Source organism: Girardinichthys multiradiatus, chromosome 18 (genome assembly GCF_021462225.1).
Source record: "Girardinichthys multiradiatus isolate DD_20200921_A chromosome 18, DD_fGirMul_XY1, whole genome shotgun sequence".
In the NCBI taxonomy this organism is placed as follows: domain Eukaryota; kingdom Metazoa; phylum Chordata; class Actinopteri; order Cyprinodontiformes; family Goodeidae; genus Girardinichthys; species Girardinichthys multiradiatus.
The window spans coordinates 6,732,432-6,752,310 of record NC_061810.1 but is presented as its reverse complement, the minus strand read 5'-3'; the positions used below and the strand labels follow the sequence as shown (position 1 = coordinate 6,752,310).

At 39.9% G+C, this 19,879-nt stretch overlaps 1 protein-coding gene across 4 annotated transcripts in view; it reads left to right on the top strand.

Annotated features, from left to right (window-relative positions):
• dpf1 (double PHD fingers 1) overlaps positions 1-19,879 on the top strand; it is an 88,248-nt gene that overhangs the window by 21,319 nt on the left and 47,050 nt on the right. For 2 of the 4 annotated variants that reach the window (XM_047392280.1, XM_047392282.1), the window contains exons 2-8: positions 2,622-2,651; positions 3,127-3,287; positions 4,450-4,557; positions 7,799-7,926; positions 11,647-11,736; positions 12,556-12,634; positions 14,229-14,360. In XM_047392280.1, coding sequence (XP_047248236.1) covers positions 2,622-2,651; positions 3,127-3,287; positions 4,450-4,557; positions 7,799-7,926; positions 11,647-11,736; positions 12,556-12,634; positions 14,229-14,360 — 728 coding nt within the window. Of the gene's footprint in view, positions 1-2,070; positions 2,652-3,126; positions 3,288-4,449; positions 4,558-7,798; positions 7,927-11,646; positions 11,737-12,555; positions 12,635-14,228; positions 14,361-19,879 lie in introns of those variants that run through there. The other 2 variants (XR_007042423.1, XM_047392281.1) reach the window with 2 other exon arrangements.

Here is a 19,879-nt window from a genome sequence, read left to right as displayed (position 1 = left end):
TTTGTATTTCCTGCATCGTACACAAAGACGTTCCATTAGGGGTGCTAGAATGCCAAGAGGCTAAGCAGTTACATCGGGCTATCCTTAGAATTTCATTTGTCAGTGTAAAAGCTAATTCACATCAAATTTCATACTAGGGCTACGAGGTATTAAAAAAAAACATGATGTGTGATAATATTGGCGAATGTGGTAATACTGTATGTGGTCAAATACTTAACTAAACAATGTTTCTGCTTTGGGTTCATTGAAGATGTAGACTCCAGATAATGAATAGTCTAATTAGGATATGGGCAAAAAGACATTGTTTCCATCTCATCAACAAGCTGTATTGGAAAAAGTTGCATCTTGGAACAAACACTGTTTTGGCAATCAAACTAGTAAGTTATAATTTCTTATGGACATCGCCAGAAGACCTTAATACCCTTATGCTGTATTAAAAATCAGGCATAAGTAAAATAAAAACAATATAACAATATATTACAATATATTACTGGCGTAAAGGACATGCTACTTGTATAAGTAGCTAATAGTCATTGCAGTCCAAGCAGTATTGATAGGGCATACAATGATACTGTGATGATGATACATTTGTTATATTTTGTGCAGGACCTTTTTTATTCTGTGCAACTGAGCCTTTGTCAAGCTTAGGAAGAGCTGTGTTGGTTCTTCAGTGTCAAGAGGAGAGTCTTTTCATGTTGCTGTGACAGTTAGTTGGGTGAACTCATATGTGACCATGCAGCTCTTTCTCAGCAACCTTAAGAAACACCTGAACTGCTATGTTTTTAAATAGAGGCTGAGCTGCTTTAATTTTCCGTTCAAAATAGGGATGGAGTGCACACAGCTACTCTGACACAGGTCCTTTGAAAATACCTGATTGGAGTCCAGAGCTGATACTTGGGATCTTTTTCTACCTCTTTTATCACTGTACATGAAATGTCATGAATTCTTTGGCAAGGTCTCTCAACAACACTAATCATGTTTCCCTATACATTAATGTTAAACATGGCAGTCGGTATTTACAGCGCTTCCTTTAGTTTGCTCCCTTAGAATTGAAGACTGGTTGTGTTTGTGGGCTGGAGGGTGATGCAGTTGGTAGCTTTGTTGCCTTGCAGCAAGATGATCTTGCCTTGATCCAAAGAATCCTGGCCTTGGATCTTTTTTCCATGGAGTCTGGGTGTTCTTCTTGGGTACTCCGTCTTCCTCCCACAGTCCAAGAGTCTGATGGTTAGGTCAACTTAGTACTCTAAACTGTTCTTAGGTATGCGTGTGTGCAAGATTGTTAGTCCTGTGTGTCTCTGTGTTGCCCTATGATGGACTGGCGATCGGTCCAGGGTGTGCCCCGCCTCTTGCCCAATGACTGCTGGAGACAGGCAGCAGCCATGTGACCCTGTCCTTGCGGGGTCATGTGGGGGGATGGATGGGTGAACAGTTGTGTTTGTTTCTTCCTCATGATTCAGTTTCTGCAGAACCGTTATCACAGATGAAAAGGTGTTTTCCTTTTTACACATTTCTTCTGTCTTGTCTTTTCTGTTATACTTAAATGTTTCAGATTATCAATGAAATTTCAATATCAGACACAGATAACCTGATAACCTCAAAATATTTTTAATTTTTCATATTTTTTTTAAGAGGAAAAAGCTTTCCAAACCATCCCAACTCATCCACAGCGATGTAAAATATTCCCCATTATGCTTTTACTTGATATCAGTTGTTGCTGCTAAGGGTGGCACAGCCAATTATTAGGTTAGGGGGCAATTATTTGTTATATATGGGCAGATTGGATTGGATAGCTTTTTTCTCCCTAATACATTAAGTCTTAATTTGGAAACTGCTCTTTTTTTCTTTCTATCGTTTGATATTAAAATTTGTTTGAGGATCTTAAACATTTCAGTGTGACAAAAAACAGAAGAAATCTGTAAGGAGGGACAATTTTTACATCAGTCTACCTGAATACCTTGTTCTCACACAACTTTATTACTGTATGTCTAAACATATAAAGATGCCTCATCCTCATTTGTTTCACGTTTTCTTTACTTGTATGACTTTTACCACACCATGTGCAGCCAATAACAGATTTTTCACACATCTAAATCTGCAGCGAGCTTCCTTTGTGTAAAAAATCAATCAGTCAGTCTTGCTCTTTGGCGACGGCACCAGAAAAAAAAAAAAAACAAGTGAAAAAAATTGAACAAATCGCTACCAGCAGCTACTCTGCAATATTTTTGCGAGGCCGCTTTTGGCTCTGCACTGTAACTCAGTGTGTGTGTGGTATTGTGTGTCCTGTATCTACAGTCTGTGTAGCTGAGTGACCTTGATGTCTGCACTCAGCGGGAAGACACTGGAGACGAGTGATTAACAGGAAAAAGGAAAAAAAGAGACAGAAGTGCGAAGAATGATGAAATAAAATACAAAAAAGGAAAGAAGCATAGAGAGTTCGAGTGTGAAAGTTAAACATGGAAAGAGATGTTGCAAGGTGAAAAAAAAACGAGTGAAGAAAAAAAGTGAAGGCGAAGTGTTGGAAAGCTAAACAAAATGTGGAGAAAATTGGGGTGGGGTGAACGAATGACTCACCACACATCTGTTGTTTTTTTTTCTTCTTCTTCTACTGCTTCCCCCTGCAGGCAATCTGGAGGTGCAGTCATCAAGAACAGGTAAGTGGGAGGGAGGGGAGGTGGGGGTGGGGTCGAGATTAATATTCCACTGAATGTTAATCAAACTCTCACTTCTACGGGTCTGAAAATACAGAGCAGAAAACACTCTGGTGGTGATCTATTGTGCTGTAGAGTTTTACTGTACAGCTTGAGCATTTGAGTGGTGGGTGTAGATGCCAGCTTGTCTGCTGATAGGACTGGGCATCTCCATGGCAACACATATGCACATACCATACACACAAACACTGTGTGCACCCACTGCCCCTTCTGACTTGCACACATATGCTTGCTGTAAGTGCAACATGAAGCCTGAGCACACACACTCACTTAAATACCTGCCCTCTACACATTCCTGATAGTCAATGTGAAACTCTCCGGTTGGTTTTTCCTCTGATGATGCCAGTGTGTGTTTCCTTCTCATCACTCACCTTTGGGCTCCCTCCATCACTCTTCCTCTCTCTGTGTTGGCTCTCAGTCTTGGAGAGGAGTTTTATAAGGAGGCCATTGAACACTGTCGCAGCTACAATGCCCGTCTGTGTGCGGAGCGCTCCATGCGGCTCCCCTTCCTGGACTCCCAGACCGGCGTGGCCCAGAGCAACTGCTATATCTGGATGGAGAAGAACCATCGTGGACCAGGTGTGTGTATGTGGCTGGTTAAGAACCTCCTCCAGAATGTTCTTCATAGGTATTGTGTGTTTGTGTGCAGACATTAGCAACCTTTGCAGTCCAGACATTTTTACAATCATTTCAACCAAATAAAAATAGCCTTAAACCTCATAAGTTACTAGAGCATTAGCAAAAGGTCCACATTTTTAAACTTGTATAAATACAAGCATTAAAGAGTTTAATTATTGAAGAAATAATTATAGATTGAAGAAAGGTATATATTTTAATATACAGAGAGACGGTTTTGGAATAGTCTGTGCACACTAATGCAGGTAGGTTATTGCAGCCTTTATTGTTTTATATCTTTCTCCTAACAGATTTGTTTGTTCTTCAGTTGAGTTGTAAAAGGAGAGAAATTCTTCATGGTCTCAATGGTCTCAAAAAACTGCAATTTTTAGCAGGGGTGTGTAGACTTTTGTGGGCCAGTGTTATTCGCAAAAAAAACTGTAAAGAAGGGGATGGAGGGAAGGAGCAAAGGGTCCATGCATAGATGGATGGATGGATGGATGAAGAGAGGAGCCTACATTAAGAAATAAAAAGAAACAAAAATACGATCATTCTGCTGCATATATTCCATGCTGATATTCTATAAAAAGGATGAACTGCTAATGCTAGTCTTTAAATTTAAAACCATTGCTTTATGTATAATTGTTGCTCAGTGTTAAGGTGGCTCTTTAGCCACATTTGGGTGGCAAAAGAGCCACAAGTGACTCTGGAGCCACAGTTTGCAGACCACTGGTTTTGTGTTTGCTAGCTATTCTGCAATCATTTCTCCTTCCTACCTTCACTCTTTTCATTTCTGGTGTCTTTTTTTTTCAAGGCGTTTTCCCCCTCACACATGTTTACAGCTTTCCCCAAAGGGTATTTCCTAAGCGCTTCTTCTTTTTCTGTAACGTCAATGTATTTTGGCAGGGATTCAGACACCCCTGTAGGCAACGATGCGCCGCTGGCACCAACTACTCTTAGGAGGAATGCCCTTGTGTGCTTGTGTTTGTAGGCTGGCTGGGAGCTGCCACTAGAAAGTTTTAAGAGTTTAGTCCTTACAGATAAACTTGAAATTTCACAGTTCTTAAAAGTTCAATCAGTTTCATTGTATTTTTTCTAACATGCCCTAAATCACGTTGTGTTTCAGGTCATGCTCCTGGCCAGTTGTACACGTACCCTGCTCGGTGCTGGCGCAAGAAGAGACGGCTAAACATCTTGGAGGACCCAAGGCTTCTACCTATCGAGTTCAAAATTGGTGAGTATGAGAAAAGACTGCATTTTCATTGGGCTTTACACTAACAGAAAGATATAAATCACCCGTATGAGGTTTTTTAATAGACTAAAATTACCTTTTGAAAATAACCTTTAAGCAGGCATCAAACATGCTTCTCATTAAGCCCACATTTCTGTATTAAAATGTTTTTTTTTTGTTACTGGACTGATGTAATATTAATTTCCTAAATTTTGAATTTTGAATTAGCTATAAGTAAAAAATAAACATAATTAATAGAAATAAAGGCTTGAAATCATCATTCTGTGTGTAATTAGTTTCACTAACTGAATTAAGTTATTGAAATAAATAAACTTTTCAATAAAATTTGAATTTACTGAATAGGTCTGTATTACTCTTTACACACATACCGTGGCTTGTCTTTTTTTTAGACTCTTTGGCACATTACAACAACAAAAGTCATTGTGCTTTTTTGGGATTTTGCATGATGTACCAAGACAAATTGGTGCTAAAGTGTGAAGTGGAAGGAAAATGTTACATGTTTTTCAAACTTTTTTGCAAATAAAAAGTAAAATTGGTGTTCAGCCCCATTTACTTTGACACCTATAGATAAATCCAGTTCACCAAACTGCCTTCAGAATGTAATCTCATCTCAGTATAAATCGAGCTGTTCCGTAAAGGCCTCAAAGATTTCTTAGAAAACGAGATCTCATGGAGCACTGTTCAATCCATCATCTGAAAATGGAAAGAGTTTGGCACAGCTGAAAACCTGCCATTACATATCCGTCCATCTAAACTGACAGGCAAGCGAAGCATTAAAACGAAAAGAAGCAAAGAAACTCATGGTAACTATGGGGGAGTTGTAGGGAACTGCAGCTAAAGTGGGATAATCGTTTGACAGCACAACTATCAGCTGTGTACTCCACAAATGTCTTTATGGAAGAGTGGCACAAAAATTAGAAGTCTCATTTACAGTTTTCCACAAGCCATGTAGGAAACACAGCAAGTATGTGGAAGATGGTGCTTTAGTCAGATAAGACCAAAAGTCTAACTTTTTAGGCTAAATGCAAAACATTATCAATGAAGGAAAAATTACATTGCTTATCCTACTAAAGCTACGCTCCCCATGGTGAAACAAAGTGGTGGCAGCTTCATACTGTGGGAATGTTCAAAAATTAATCCAAAACAGGACACTGCTGGCAGAAAGCCTGTTATGAGGCTGCAAATACCTAAGACTGGAGCAGGGGTATAACTTCTAGCAGAACAATGCCTCTAATCATACAGCCAGATCCACAATGAAAACGTTTAGATCAAAGTCCAGAACTAAAATAAATTGAGAATTAAATTGAAAATTTGTGGCAAGCCTTAGAAATTGCTGTTCACAAATGCTCGCCATCCACTTGGCTGAGCTGGAGATATTTTGCAAAGACAAATGGGGAGATAACTGAGTCTCTAGATGGCCAAAGATGATAGAGATATGCCCTAAAAGACGTGGTGCTCTAATTGCAGCAAAGGGTGGTTCCGCAGTGTTGACTTGGGGGTAGGAATATAATTACAAACCACATTGCATGTGTGAGAACAGTTCATAATGTGCATATTAGAAGTTGGGAATTTACTTTGAACACCACAACGTTTACCTTTTATTTCTGTTTACTAATAGGCAAGAGGGCTGAACCCTATTTTATTTATTTTATTTCATTTATTTGTTTCATTCTAGGGAACAATTATTTAGCATTTACAAATACTGTGCACCCTAATATTCCTAATCTAGGCTAATACATGTACCTAACTGGGCTTATAACAGAAATGCAAAGTACAAAACAGAGTAAAAAGACAGAACACAATTAGACCAAAACAATATGAAACAAAATAATAATAATAATAATAATAATAATATAACACCATCAAAAAAGTAAAAAATGGGGGCAATCATTTATGACAACATATCTGGTTCTTTCATTTCAATCTAAAATGAGGCCAATCAGAGTTTAGTTTTAATTCTGCAGGTGAGGAGTTCCTCATGTTGACCCCTCAGACAGAGAAGTATCAGAGATGTTTCACTTAAAACCAGCTTCGATTCCCACTGGGAGCTCCACGAGTCATTGAACCAGTAGCTCTAAGAGGAACCAAAAGGTCACTGAGGACCCAAGGATCAGATCCAATGGAATATTCTGCCTTTTGTCGTTCTGCTCTTTCTAAAGCAGTTGGTTATATAGTCAGCTTAGGTGGTTTGGGTAACTAGCCTGCAGACAGTCCAATAGCAGTTTGACCACTGCAGACTCAAAACAGTGTTGCCTTAATCATAGTGATGGATGGGCACTATGTTGTGAAAACGTTGGCTTTCACACCAAGTCTGTCAGGGGCTTTCACAAGTGGAAAAATATCCAGACAGTGGATTTATTGTTTCTTTTCAGAGAGGAAAAAAGTGTGGTAGCTTTCTTACGGCCAGCTGACCAGCAGTGTGCAGCAACATATTGGGAAGGGGGAGTGCTGCATTTCTCTATGCTTCATACATTTTCTCTGGTATCTCATTCAAAGGGATATAAACCACAGCAATGGCTTGATGGAAAATTTTATCGGATTTAAAACTATAATCTTTTAAAACGTTGGTTTACCTAACGCCCAAAGTGGTCTGATTAATGGTGAACCAATCAAGACGGCAATTAAAATTTGAGAAAAGGGTTGACCAATGAAAAAAAAATCTATTTTCCAGAAAATTGAAATGCAACATTTAGGTGTAAGAAACGTAGGTTTATAATTTATGAAGTTGAACACATGTTAACTTTAATTTAAAGGTAACATGAAGGCAGGCATGATTAACATTGATCTATAGGTTTTTAAATTTGCCAATAGGTGGCTGCAGAACATTTTGGTTCAGCTATTTTTATTCACAATGTTTGACCTGAAAGTGTAGAAAGAGTAGATTTAATCAATCTTTATTTTGAATGACTATGGGATGTCAACATCCTGTGTGCTTTTAACCCTATTGCAAAAAAAATTCATCTTTACTTATGATGAGTTTTGCATTGTTACTTATGTATTGAAACCCTGCCTGTTGTTGACAAGGACCTAAATTTTCTTTAATGTAGAATCCACTAATTGCCTTTTTGTGATTTCAACATGCAGCTGATCTTTAATGCCTGTACAGTACAGAAGTAACTTCCTTTGTTTTTTAACACAGCCAACTTTAGTTTCCATCAGCTCACCAATACACATGTACCTGTATTTGAGATCTGCTCACTAACATTGTCTTAAAAATATACAGACTATGAGACTTCCCTAAAGAAGGAGGGGGGCATCCCAGACGGCCCTGTGCTGGAGTCACTGCTTGCTGGGGAAACGCTGGACAAGAAGGTGGAAACTAAGGAAGAGGAGCCAATGAGTGAATGTCAGGTGGGGCTGTGCGTCTGTTTCCTTCCTTTTCTAGTTTTCCCTCCTTTTCTGTTTTGCCCTTTGTGTGTTTTTCTGATAGTAGAGCATCTATCTTTTTTTATCTGTCTGTTTGTGTAATCATTGTTTGTCATTGGCTTTGTCTCTTGGAGAATGTGTTTTGGTGCTGGCAAAGCCTCCTGGGGCTCTGACAGCTCCCTTTTGGCTCTCTACATGCAGGCATGTGCTTCAGACCTCCACTCAGAAGACTGAAAATCTTTTTTAGAAAAATTGGATTTGTTTACACCTGAAAGAAACCTATTTACACTACTAGAGTATTTCCTGTAGCCATCCAGAGGAACTCAGATAGACAGATAATGGATTAGTACTTGAGAAAATAAAGCTTACATTGGCCCCTTTGAGAGTTAGAGCTGTGTTTAAGGCCTTTAATCCAGGGTTTCCCTTGTCTCTACTACACTCTGCCCTCTTAAAGCTCCATGTCCACTCTTAAACCCCCCCCAATAATTGTTCTCGATTTATAAGGAGTCAGACATTAACAGGCTCACTTATCACATCAACTTTACTGATAATGAGATAAAGCCAGTATTGTTCCAAAGTGGTGACTAAAATGAAACATTGGATGAGGACCACTCAACTACTTTTACACACAATGCTGGGATTATACATGGAAAGCACTACGTAGATGGTGGATATTTAGGACGCACAGGAGTCTAATAAAAGAGGCCATCAATTTATTTTACAGGAGGTGTGAGAGCTTGGAGCTTGACCTAAAACAGGATCTGTATGCAGCTGGAACTTGGTTTTATCAATCTTTTTATGGAGCAAGTACCCTCGTTTTACATTAGATAATCTGCAACCTAATTCTGTGTCTACTTAATTGAGGGTCCACACCACAAAAATCTCAAATACAGACAGAGGGTGGTATCATTTAGATTTTAGTGCTGTAACATTTAAAATGTTTGGTTGCATAGTTGATGTTTCCATTGTTAAACTTGTTTATAACTTCTCCAGTTTAACTGCTGGAAGCTTTCTGAGAAATTCAATTCAATCAATTCAAAAATACTGGATTAATACCAAAGGGAAATTAAATGTTTTTGTAGCTCATACTATACAGGTTTCTTCAAGGAGCTGCTGTAGATGCTGATGGCTGTGGGCAGGAAGGATCTCCTGTACGATTGCCTTACAGCAGATCTGAAGAAGCCTCTGACTGAAAACAATGTTGTTGTACAACAATCTCATCTAGATGATGCTTAGGATTATCCATAATGTTCTTCATTTTATGAAGGATTCTTCTTTGCACAATCATCTTCAGAGGTTCCAGAGGAGTCCCTAGAACAGAGCCAGCCTTCTTTATTAGCTTGTTGAGCTTTTTTAAGTCCCTGGCTCTGTCCCTTCTTGTAGACAGCTTCAGTTGCATCTCCACTCCAGTCTGTTGTGAACACCGATGTATTTATATTCCTCCACCACCTCCACTTCTTCTCCCTTGATGGAAATAGTGTTTGACCTATTTCTGTTTCTCTTAAAATCTATAATCATCTTGTTTGTTTTTATTCATGTTCAAGATTATTATTTGTACACCATGCCACATGCAGGTCATTATTGTAAATAAGAATTAGTTCTTAAAAATTTACCTGGTTAAATAAAGGTTAAATAAATAAATAAAGCAGTCCCCCAGCTCCCTGTACTCAGCTTCTTGTCCATCTCTGGTCCACCCATTGACTGCAGAGTCATCTGAGTATTTCTGCAGGTGACTAGAGTCTGTCTTGTACTGAAGGTCTGAGGTGTACAGAGTGAAAAGGAATGGTGAGAGTACAGTGCCCTGTGGTGCTCCTGTGCTGCTGACTACCTGGTTAGACTCCCAACCCTTCAGTCTCACAAACTGTGGTCTGTTTGTCAGGTAGTCTTTAATCCAGGAGATTGTTGAGGCCTCCACCTGAGTCTTCTGGAGTTTCTGACAAAGCAAATCAGGTTGGATTGTATTGAATGCACTGGAGAAATCAAAGAACATGATCCTCACAGTGATGCTGGCTTTGTCCAGATGACAGTGGGTTTGTTGAAGCAGGTGTATGATGGCATCTTCATCTCCAACTCCACAGCGATAAGCAAACTGAAGGGTGTCCTGATAGTTTATTGTTTGTTTACTTAGATGGGTCAAAAGTAGTCTCTCCAGGACCTACGTGGTGTGGGATGTCAGGGCAACAGCTTTATAGTTACTGAGGACTGATGAGTGAGTTTTCTTTGGTACCGGAGCAAGACAGGAGGTCTGCCACAACACTGGAACCTTCTTCTGAACCAGGCTAAGATTGAAGAGGTGCTGCAGAATCCCACAGAGCTAGAAATATATTTAGAAACAGGAACTCTAACCTGTTGGAAGTTAGGCTTCCATAGTCCAACTAAACAACGGTGGAAATGAACACATTCAAATTTGTAATAATACCATAATGATAGATATCAAGCAATAACCATGAAAGTTAGATAAAAGCATCCGAGATTTCCTCCTCAGAGTCGGTCTCGCTGTCAAAGTGGGAGAAACGAATTTGGCCGACCCTCGCTGTCCAGGCAAAGGAGCCTAGTAGCCACCAAATGTTAAGAAATTAAGGAGAATAAGCATCATGGCGCATGTTTGACTGTCTCTCTGTTGCAGACGTCGCTAATGTTGAAGAGGCCTTCAGGACTCTAGGGCTGACACGATATGGACCTGCAGTCTTATTCCGGTTCAGTCTTTTCAGTTGACTTGAGAGACTGAACCGGAATAAAGGTTCTAAAACAGGCCCACAAAATCAGGGTCCAGTTGGACTCCTAGCACCAGTCATCTCTAATTTATTGAATGGATTGCAGCAGCAATAGTTGCAGCAATAGTTGCCCTCCTGTTGAGAGACCCAATGGTGTTCCCATGGCTTTTGGAACAGAAACAGTACCACAGCATCACAGATCCTACACCACACCTAATGATATGCATGAGGTGCTTTCAATTTATACATTATTTGTTTCCCAAACTAAGTGGAGTAGAATTTGTTTTGCCAAAAAGCTCACTTTTGGTCTCATCTGATCATAGCACATGCTTCCAGTAAAACGTTCCAGTGGCATAGGGTAAACCCAACATTTGTGAGACTTAGTGACCTCAAGATTCCTCTCTTTGCAGCAGTTAGCAGTGAGCTTTTGAGATTGTAGTTTTTATGTTCCTCCCTGTCTTGTACGTGATAAATCTCGGAGTTCTGCCAGCAAAGTTGCTATTGGCTAAAAGAAATGGGCCTAAGTTTCATGTCATATTTATACTCCAGGGAAACAGGACGTCATGGTTACTAATTGGAAAAGCTGTGATCAAATTTAAGACCTAATTAAAAGTTATATACATTTAAAAATGCAACTGACATTTATTTCAAAGGCATTGTTTAAAGTACTAGTAATTGTACATCTGGATTTAAGATTAAATGTAAGTAATGTTTTTTTCAATTTTTTCCAGTGTGAGATTATACCATCTGTTATAAGAGACACATTTATTTCAAGGCTTGTTACACATTTTTACTAAGGATGTCCTTAAATGTGGTTGGTGCTGCAGGTCTGCTGGGGAAAGGAGGCAGCAGTCTAGTTACAGCAGTGCAGTAAATTACACGTTGTCATTTCTTTGTCCTGTGTAGGTTGATCTGACCTGTGCTACAGCTCTGTTAGGACGAGAGTTTCTAACTAACCCTTCTGATAGTCCACCTGTCTCTCTTTTTAAAGAAGCTGCTTGTTGGGGATTTTCCTCATGAGCTGGAGGTGGAGGACATGGAGGAAGACGTACCGAAGCGCAAGAACCGTACCAAAGCACGGGTAGGGCAGCAATGACACTTCAGCCTTTTTTTGTTTCCCCCTCTTGGTCAGTTTTCATGTAATCACAGAGAGTCTGTTTAACTGTCTGTGTGAGAAAGTGAAGTCAGCATAAGAGAAATAGGCCAACCAGAGCTCAGAGTCAAACAGTGATGAAACAAACTGTGACCTCTGTGTTTCCAGGGACTAAACTAGAATACATTGGATTCTTCCTTCTCACAGTGTGACATGTAATCATTTGTCAGTTCTCTGCATACTACACTAATGTAATGAGATTTCCTCTGACAATGCAGGACTTGGCCCGATTAAAAGCAAACAGATCAAGAGATTAAATCATGCTGGGTTGACCTCTTTTTTTCCTTTTTTACAACTTTGATTAGAGCACACCGGTCTTATTTTCCCACTCTTTTTGTGCATTCTTAGGGAGGATAATCAAGTGTTAACAATGTATTCTGAAAATCATCCCACACACATGTAGTACATACACACAGACTCTCTTTCTCTTTCTTACACACACAGACACCAGGGTTGCTAATTGGAACTGTTGCTCCCCTGCTAGGTGTCATCAGCCCCCTCCTGCTGGAAGTGTAGCTTTGCACTGAGAGCAGATGATTAGAATCCAAACGTGCATGAGTGTGTGTCTGTGGATAGACACACTTCAACACACATGTGAAGGCTGTGCTGTTATGTTTTTTCTATTGGATATGCATTCTCATACAAGCCAGATGTGAGGAGTATGGAAGTTCAAACTTTTGTGTCTACCTTTGCATGTATCTGCATGGGAGTCCCTACATGTGTGTTTGTGTGGGTGTTTATTTACAGGCCTATGGTGTCGGAGGAATGAGGAAAAGACAAGAGCTTCCTGCCATTGAAGACAGAGATAAGCCTTACGTCTGTGACAGTGAGCATTGCGTTTTTTATGATGTTATGTCTTCTTCTCTAAAAGTGTTTTACTCTGAATTTATCATGTTATTCCGTTACACGGTATTTTTCATGGACTTTGGTGAGAAAACAGACCCTATTCGCAAACTTCTTGGCATTCAAAAATTGGCAACCGTAACTGATACGAACAGGACTTCATAAATATGCACCACACGTAGCAATATTTACCTCTCAAGACAAGATTTTAGCAGCATTTTTTGGGAAACCTAATAATTACCCTCTAAACAACTCACACAATGTATTTTAACAAATCTATAATAACAATCCAGTCCGGGTCCAAGTAGTCCATATAGCACGGATCTTATGATTACCTAATTCTAAGGTGGTTCTAATGCCAAAAAAAGCCTTTCAAAAGGCTACTTTTGGTATTTTCACAAAAAAGATTAATGGTTAATACATTTGAAGTTCTATTAGAGACTTGAGAATTGGCCAGTTCAGATTTGATCTGTTTATATATTTTAGATTTTCAACGACTGGTGATGAAATACAGTTCACTCATTCAAAAACTGTGAAAAAGACCTTAAGTTTAGCGCTGATAGGAAGCTGTGAAGACAAGGATGACTTAGCATTGTTAGCGGCTTTAGTTAGCCCAGGAATTAAAATGCAGCCACACAGAAAGTGTAAATGTTGTGAAGGCTTCTTAAATGCTTTTGTAATTGAGTGCTGTCAATTAGTCCACTCTCTCGGCACAAGAGAGCTACTGAAGAAATGCTTCCTTCCTTATTTTAAAATAAGAGCCTCAAATACAGATACAGGGTGTCAAGGTTAAAGTACTGAACTCTATATCCAATGCCCATAATGACTAAGCTGAAACACATTAGCAAAGCCACATGCCGATTGTTTTGAACACACAATTACCGCCCATGATTGTTAGCAAACGGTTCGCCAAACACAGTATTCTCACAGCCTTTACAAATCATTTATATCTTGTCTGTCAGCATTTCTATCTTCTACCAAATGCCCAAAATGTTGCCACCCAAAAGGCTTCTTTAATGATGTTGTAACCGGATGATTTTAGCAATCTTTATTAGATAACTCCATCAACACAATAGGGCAACTCAAGAACTTTCTCACTTCAGCATCAGTGTCAAACACAGAAACAGGTTGTCAAAGCACTTTGCATAGAATCCATAATAATAGCTTCAGCTTCTTTTATCAGAAAAAGTGAAGTGCTGATACAGCTGGTAATTAGTGGTTTTTAAAAAAGAGTCTTTGGTGAGAATTATTTAAATTATTATGGTGTTTCCAATGTCCTTAAACCACTCGTTACTGTACATTGTATTGTAAGAATGCCATCATATATATTGTTGCGGTTGGTAAAAAAAAACTTGTATCTTAATTTTCAATCATTTATTTTCTTGTGAAATCAACTCTTTTGATCATCCCTCACATCTGTGAAGAAAGTGACTTTAACAAAACAGTATAAATTCACATTATGAAGCAAGATGTTTTTTCTGTTCCTTAAAAGGTCACATTTTTGGAGATACAAGGTTTTTTCTGAAGGCAACAGTAATCAAAATAAAGCTTATATAAAGCATATGTGTGTTTTGCAGTCTGTGGCAAGCGATATAAGAACCGTCCAGGGCTGAGTTACCATTACACTCACACACACCTGGCAGATGAGGAGGGCGAAGAGGACTCAGAGCGACACACACTTCCCTTTCAACGCAAGAGCAACCACAAGCGTGAGTCTGCAGTCTAAATATTTACCTGAAACTGTATATCTTTGTCCATTATCCACATTATGTGATGTGTATGAACATCAAATTAGAGGTTCTGGTAACAATGTTTGCAAATTAGACGATTGTATGACCCACTGATGTTTCTGGAGAATCATTTTGTCTAAACACAGTGCTTACTGATGTCTTCTGTTTAAATATGTGTATGCAAGTTAGATTTCTTTCAATGTAAATATGTAGGTTCAAGAGTTTATTTTGAAATGACTATGATTTCAGTCCGCTGATGCTTGTCTTACCTGAGTTGATGGGGTCAACAGGCAAAAGACAGGGCTCTTAAGTGTCTCACCAGCTCATTACAGGGCAACTCACATACAGAACACCATGCACACTTATACATTCTGATCGTTCAGTCAAATTTTGACCTTGCAGGGATGTTTTTGGACAGTAAGAGGAATTCAAAATTCCTGGAGAAAAGCCATACAAGCTGCGTTGTCCCTGAGAGACAGCCATACTAATCTTCTGAAACAGCGCTCAGCCAAACAACAATGACTACAGCAACCACCATTTATGAATAAATTATAATCATAAAAAAATCATGTATTTCATCTGGTGAAAACAAGATGAAAAAGGATTCTTCAATTTCAGCAGCTCTGCTCAAAATCACGGAACTGTTTGTTGCCTGATTGTAGTCACTCCTGTAGCTGTGTATTTGCTAGTAGATGCACTGTCTCTAACCTCTGGGTATTACAAGAAACCAGTGGACATACTGGTACCTAACAACAAGTTAGGGTCAGACAGATGTCCTTGATGCAATTGCTCCAGTCATTTCTCCAAGTGAGTTGACGGGCAGTTTTATTCAAACCATCGATTGTCACTGTTGATGTCATTAGTATCATTTTAGGTTCAAAGATTCTTTTTGTGTTGTGCTATTGATTATCAGTAAATATATTTAAAATTAGGATTTAAGGCTTCATCTCCATAACCTAATGTGAAAGGAAATGAAAATGATAGATGACTTTGAAACATGTTAAATGTTAAATAAATAAGAATCTGGAAAGTGTGGCATGTATATTTAGCAGTGGGATTGGATTCCAACAGCAGAAGCATCCAATTTGAAATACAGAAAACCTGCTATAAATTGACATGCCCTTTTTCAGCTTAAAGAAAACCCTAAAATAAACAACCACCAAAACATACCAAAAAGCAGACTCTGTTAATTGTCCAACTTAATTCCTCAGCATTAAGGGTTTCAACTGTAATTATTTCAGACGATTTCGTCCCATTCAAACCGCTTTGCATAACACTGCACCACACTCCTTTACACAATCACACTGATAAAATCAAATCAAACAAGACATACAATATTTTTTAAATGAGGCCTACCTTATTTAAAGAGAAGCTCACTCCGACAACATTCCTGTCCCATGTTACTGCGGAGAAACAATTGATACTCTTCAGTGTACTGAAACACCTTTCTGACTCTGCAGATGTCATCCAGGTTGTGATGGCTATTTGCGTTAAGAGTCTCAGAAAAAGTGCTCTGAAGATCGTTCTCTGTCAGCATTCTCAATAGTGAGAAGGCAGAAGTTAACCCTTAAACTCCACACTGGTGTACATCACCATTAGTTCACCTTTCAGTTTTTCCTTACAGATCATTGGGAAATGTCCACATGCGATGTCCGATTGCTTCTGTGGAAAACAGGTTAAAATCCGAGAACAGATCTGTGTTAATAAGTTCAAATGAATTTAAATGTCGGGCCTTCTCAAAGCAAGCCTTTGATAGCTCAGTCATTATTTTGCACCACAGAGCTGCCATGGAGGCACAATCTGAACTCTGTATGTGGCACGGTGTCAAAGCACCTGCATCTGAGTTTGGTTGCTCCATGGTCAGCAACTCATTTAGATCATTTATGGACCGAGTGAAATTCTCCAAGGCCGGGTTTGTTTTTGTAGGATTTGGGGCACGTTTTTGGAGGATGGCATAAAGAATGAGGATGCGCCACTCATCATGGCAGCTCCATCATAAGTCTGGGCAATTAGTTCATTTTATAGTTTAAACAACTGGAGCTTTTCTTTCAGAAGCTTTTCAAATCCCTCTGCAGACCTGTGTTCTAGCAGGAAAAAGCCCAGGAATCTCTCCATTCAGTGCATTCAGTGATGTACCTGAGCACAATCACACATTGACTCACACAAGCCACATCTGTGGTTTTGTCTGTTTGCACACACAACAAATGGCTCTTCTAATATTTCTTCCCAATTTTTTCTGTTGATAAACCTCTAAAATGCAACCAAGCAGGTAATTTTTGGCCACATATGTATTTGACAGGTGATCTCCCAACTGATTGTCTAAAACCAGATCCTGAAAAACACCCCGATTCAGTGATGAAGAAGATTCATCAGACCCACGTAATGGTAGCTTGTGTGACCCGCCAAATTTGATACACTCCAAAATCCGTGACTACGCATTTCTGCTTTTTTTTCACCAGCTCGTTATGCCTCTGTTCAGTGATGCAGTGGCCCTCATCCAGCTGACATGACAGGCAATGTTAACCCTGCCCAACATGGACAATTTTACATTGTTCCCAGTGTAACTTGTGCTGGATTCGTGTTTTTTTTATTTTGTTCGATAAATGTTTTAGATCAACAATTCCTTATTGGGTCCTAGCTGTCTCTGCTCCAAACAGCAAACATGGAAGCAGAAAATAGATTTTTTTAGCTACACATGCTTGAAACCAGGTCACAGAAAAACTCTGGTTTTGCCGATTTTCCTTTTGCTGGATTTGAATATCCTTTGGTCTATCCACCTCCGACCTCTTCACCTTCATTTTTTCCTCAAAAGACGTTAAGGAAAATGGATGAAAAATTACATAATCCACCTCGTTTGCATTAATCTTGCTCACCATCATACCAACTCAGTCTACACCAAACCATATACACTCGTGCTCGAAGCACGTTATTGAATGTCCACCCTCATTGGCTAAAGCCTGTGGCCTTAGGCTCACCCTGGGCTGAAAAAAATTAGCCCCAGTGAGTCGCAAACTGAGGGCTTGTGACAAGACATCTGTCAATCATTTTGAATCACGAAAGACATTAAATGATCATGGCTGTAACAAGTTAGCCCTGTGGAAAACCTATTTGGCACCAGTTGTGTTGTAAATTTCACAAAATCTTAATTTGTGTTTATTAGGTATTTTAACATTTCTATTGTAAACACCAGGGAGGGCTTAGCCCTACTAGCCCACTAATAGCAGCCTTCCCTAATATTTAGACAATTGTAAACCTTAAATAAAATCCAGTACCCAACTGCCTTTAGGGATTACCTGTAGTAATTTCAATCATAAAGATGAAAATGAAAATATTTAAGGTATAGGAATACTTCATACGAAACTTTTGCAAAGCAGTGAAGCAGATGTTCTCAATATAACTGACGTTTAAACATTTACACTATGTCAAACTATGACTCATAAACACACACACACATATACAGGTCCTTCTCAAAAAATTAGCATATTGTGATAAAGTTCATTATTTTCCATAATGTCATGATGAAAATTTAACATTCATATATTTTAGATTCATTGCACACTAACTGAAATATTTCAGGTCTTTTATTGTCTTAATACGGATGATTTTGGCATACAGCTCACGAAAACCCAAAATTCCTATCTCACAAAATTAGCATATCATTAAAAGGGTCTCTAAATGAGCTATGAACCTAATCATCTGAATCAACGAGTTAACTCTAAATACCTGCAAAAGATTCCTGAGGCCTTTAAAACTCCCAGCCTGGTTCATCACTCAAAACCCCAATCATGGGTAAGACTGCCGACCTGACTGCTATCCAGAAGGCCACTATTGACACCCTCAAGCAAGAGGGTAAGACACAGAAAGAAATTTCTGAACCAATAGGCTGTTCCCAGAGTGCTGTATCAAGGCACCTCAGTGGGAAGTCTGTGGGAAGGAAAAAGTGTGGCAGAAAACGCTGCACAACGAGAAGAGGTGACCGGACCCTGAGGAAGATTGTGGAGAAGGGCCGATTCCAGACCTTGGGGGACCTGCGGAAGCATTGGACTGAGTCTGGAGTAGAAACATCCAGAGCCACCGTGCACAGGCGTGTGCAGGAAATGGGCTACAGGTGCTGCATTCCCCAGACCTGGGCTACAGAGAAGCAGCACTGGACTGTTGCTCAGTGGTCCAAAGTACTTTTTTCGGATGAAAGCAAATACTGCATGTCATTTGGAAATCAAGGTGCCAGAGTCTGGAGGAAGACTGGGGAGAAGGAAATGCCAAAATGCCAGAAGTCCAGTGTCAAGTACCCACAGTCAGTGATGGTCTGGGGTGCCGTGTCAGCTGCTGGTGTTGGTCCACTGTGTTTTATCAAGGGCAGGGTCAATGCAGCTAGCTATCAGGAGATTTTGGAGCACTTCATGCTTCCATCTGCTGAAAAGCTTTATGGAGATGAAGATTTCATTTTTCAGCACGACCTGGCACCTGCTCACAGTGCCAAAACCACTGGTAAATGGTTTACTGACCATGGTATCACTGTGCTCAATTGGCCTGCCAACTCTCCTGACCTGAACCCCATAGAGAATCTGTGGGATATTGTGAAGAGAACGTTGAGAGACTCAAGACCCAACACTCTGGATGAGCTAAAGGCCGCTATCGAAGCATCCTGGGCCTCCATAAGATCTCAGCAGTGCCACAGGCTGATTGCCTCCATGCCACGCTGCATTGAAGCAGTCATTTCTGCAAAAGGATTCCCGACCAAGTATTGAGTGCATAACTGTACATGATTATTTGAAGGTTAACGTTTTTTGTATTAAAAACACTTTTCTTTTATTGGTCGGATGAAATATGCTAATTTTGTGAGATAGGAATTTTGGGTTTTCATGAGCTGTATGCCAAAATCATCCGTATTAAGACAATAAAAGACCTGAAATATTTCAGTTAATGTGCAATGAATCTAAAATATATGAATATTAAATCTTCATCATTACATTATAGAAAATAATGAACTTTATCACAATATGCAAATTTTTTGAGAAGGACCTGTATATATATATATATGTACTCGTCGTCTTTCGGTTTATCCGGGAGCGGGTCGCAGGGGCAGCAGACTCAGCAGAGACGCCCAGACGTCCCTCTCCCTAGACACCTCCTCCAGCTCCTCCGGGGGAAGCCCAAGGCGTTCCCAGGCCAGCCGAGAGACATAGTCCCTCCAGCATGTCCTGGGCCATCCACTGGGCCTCATCCCGTTGGGATGTGCCTGGAACACCTCCCGAGAAAGGCGGCCAGGAGGCATCCGGCATAGATGCCCGAGCCACCTTAACTGGCTCCTCTGGATGTGGAGGACCAGCGGCTCTACTCTGAGCCCCTCCAGGATGGCCGAGCTCCTCACCCTATCTCTAAGAGAGGGCCCGGCCACCCTACGGAGGAAGCTCATTTCAGCCGCTTGTATCCGGGATCTCGTTCTTTCGCTCATGACCCAGAGTTCATGGCCATAGGTGAGGGTAGGAACGTAGACC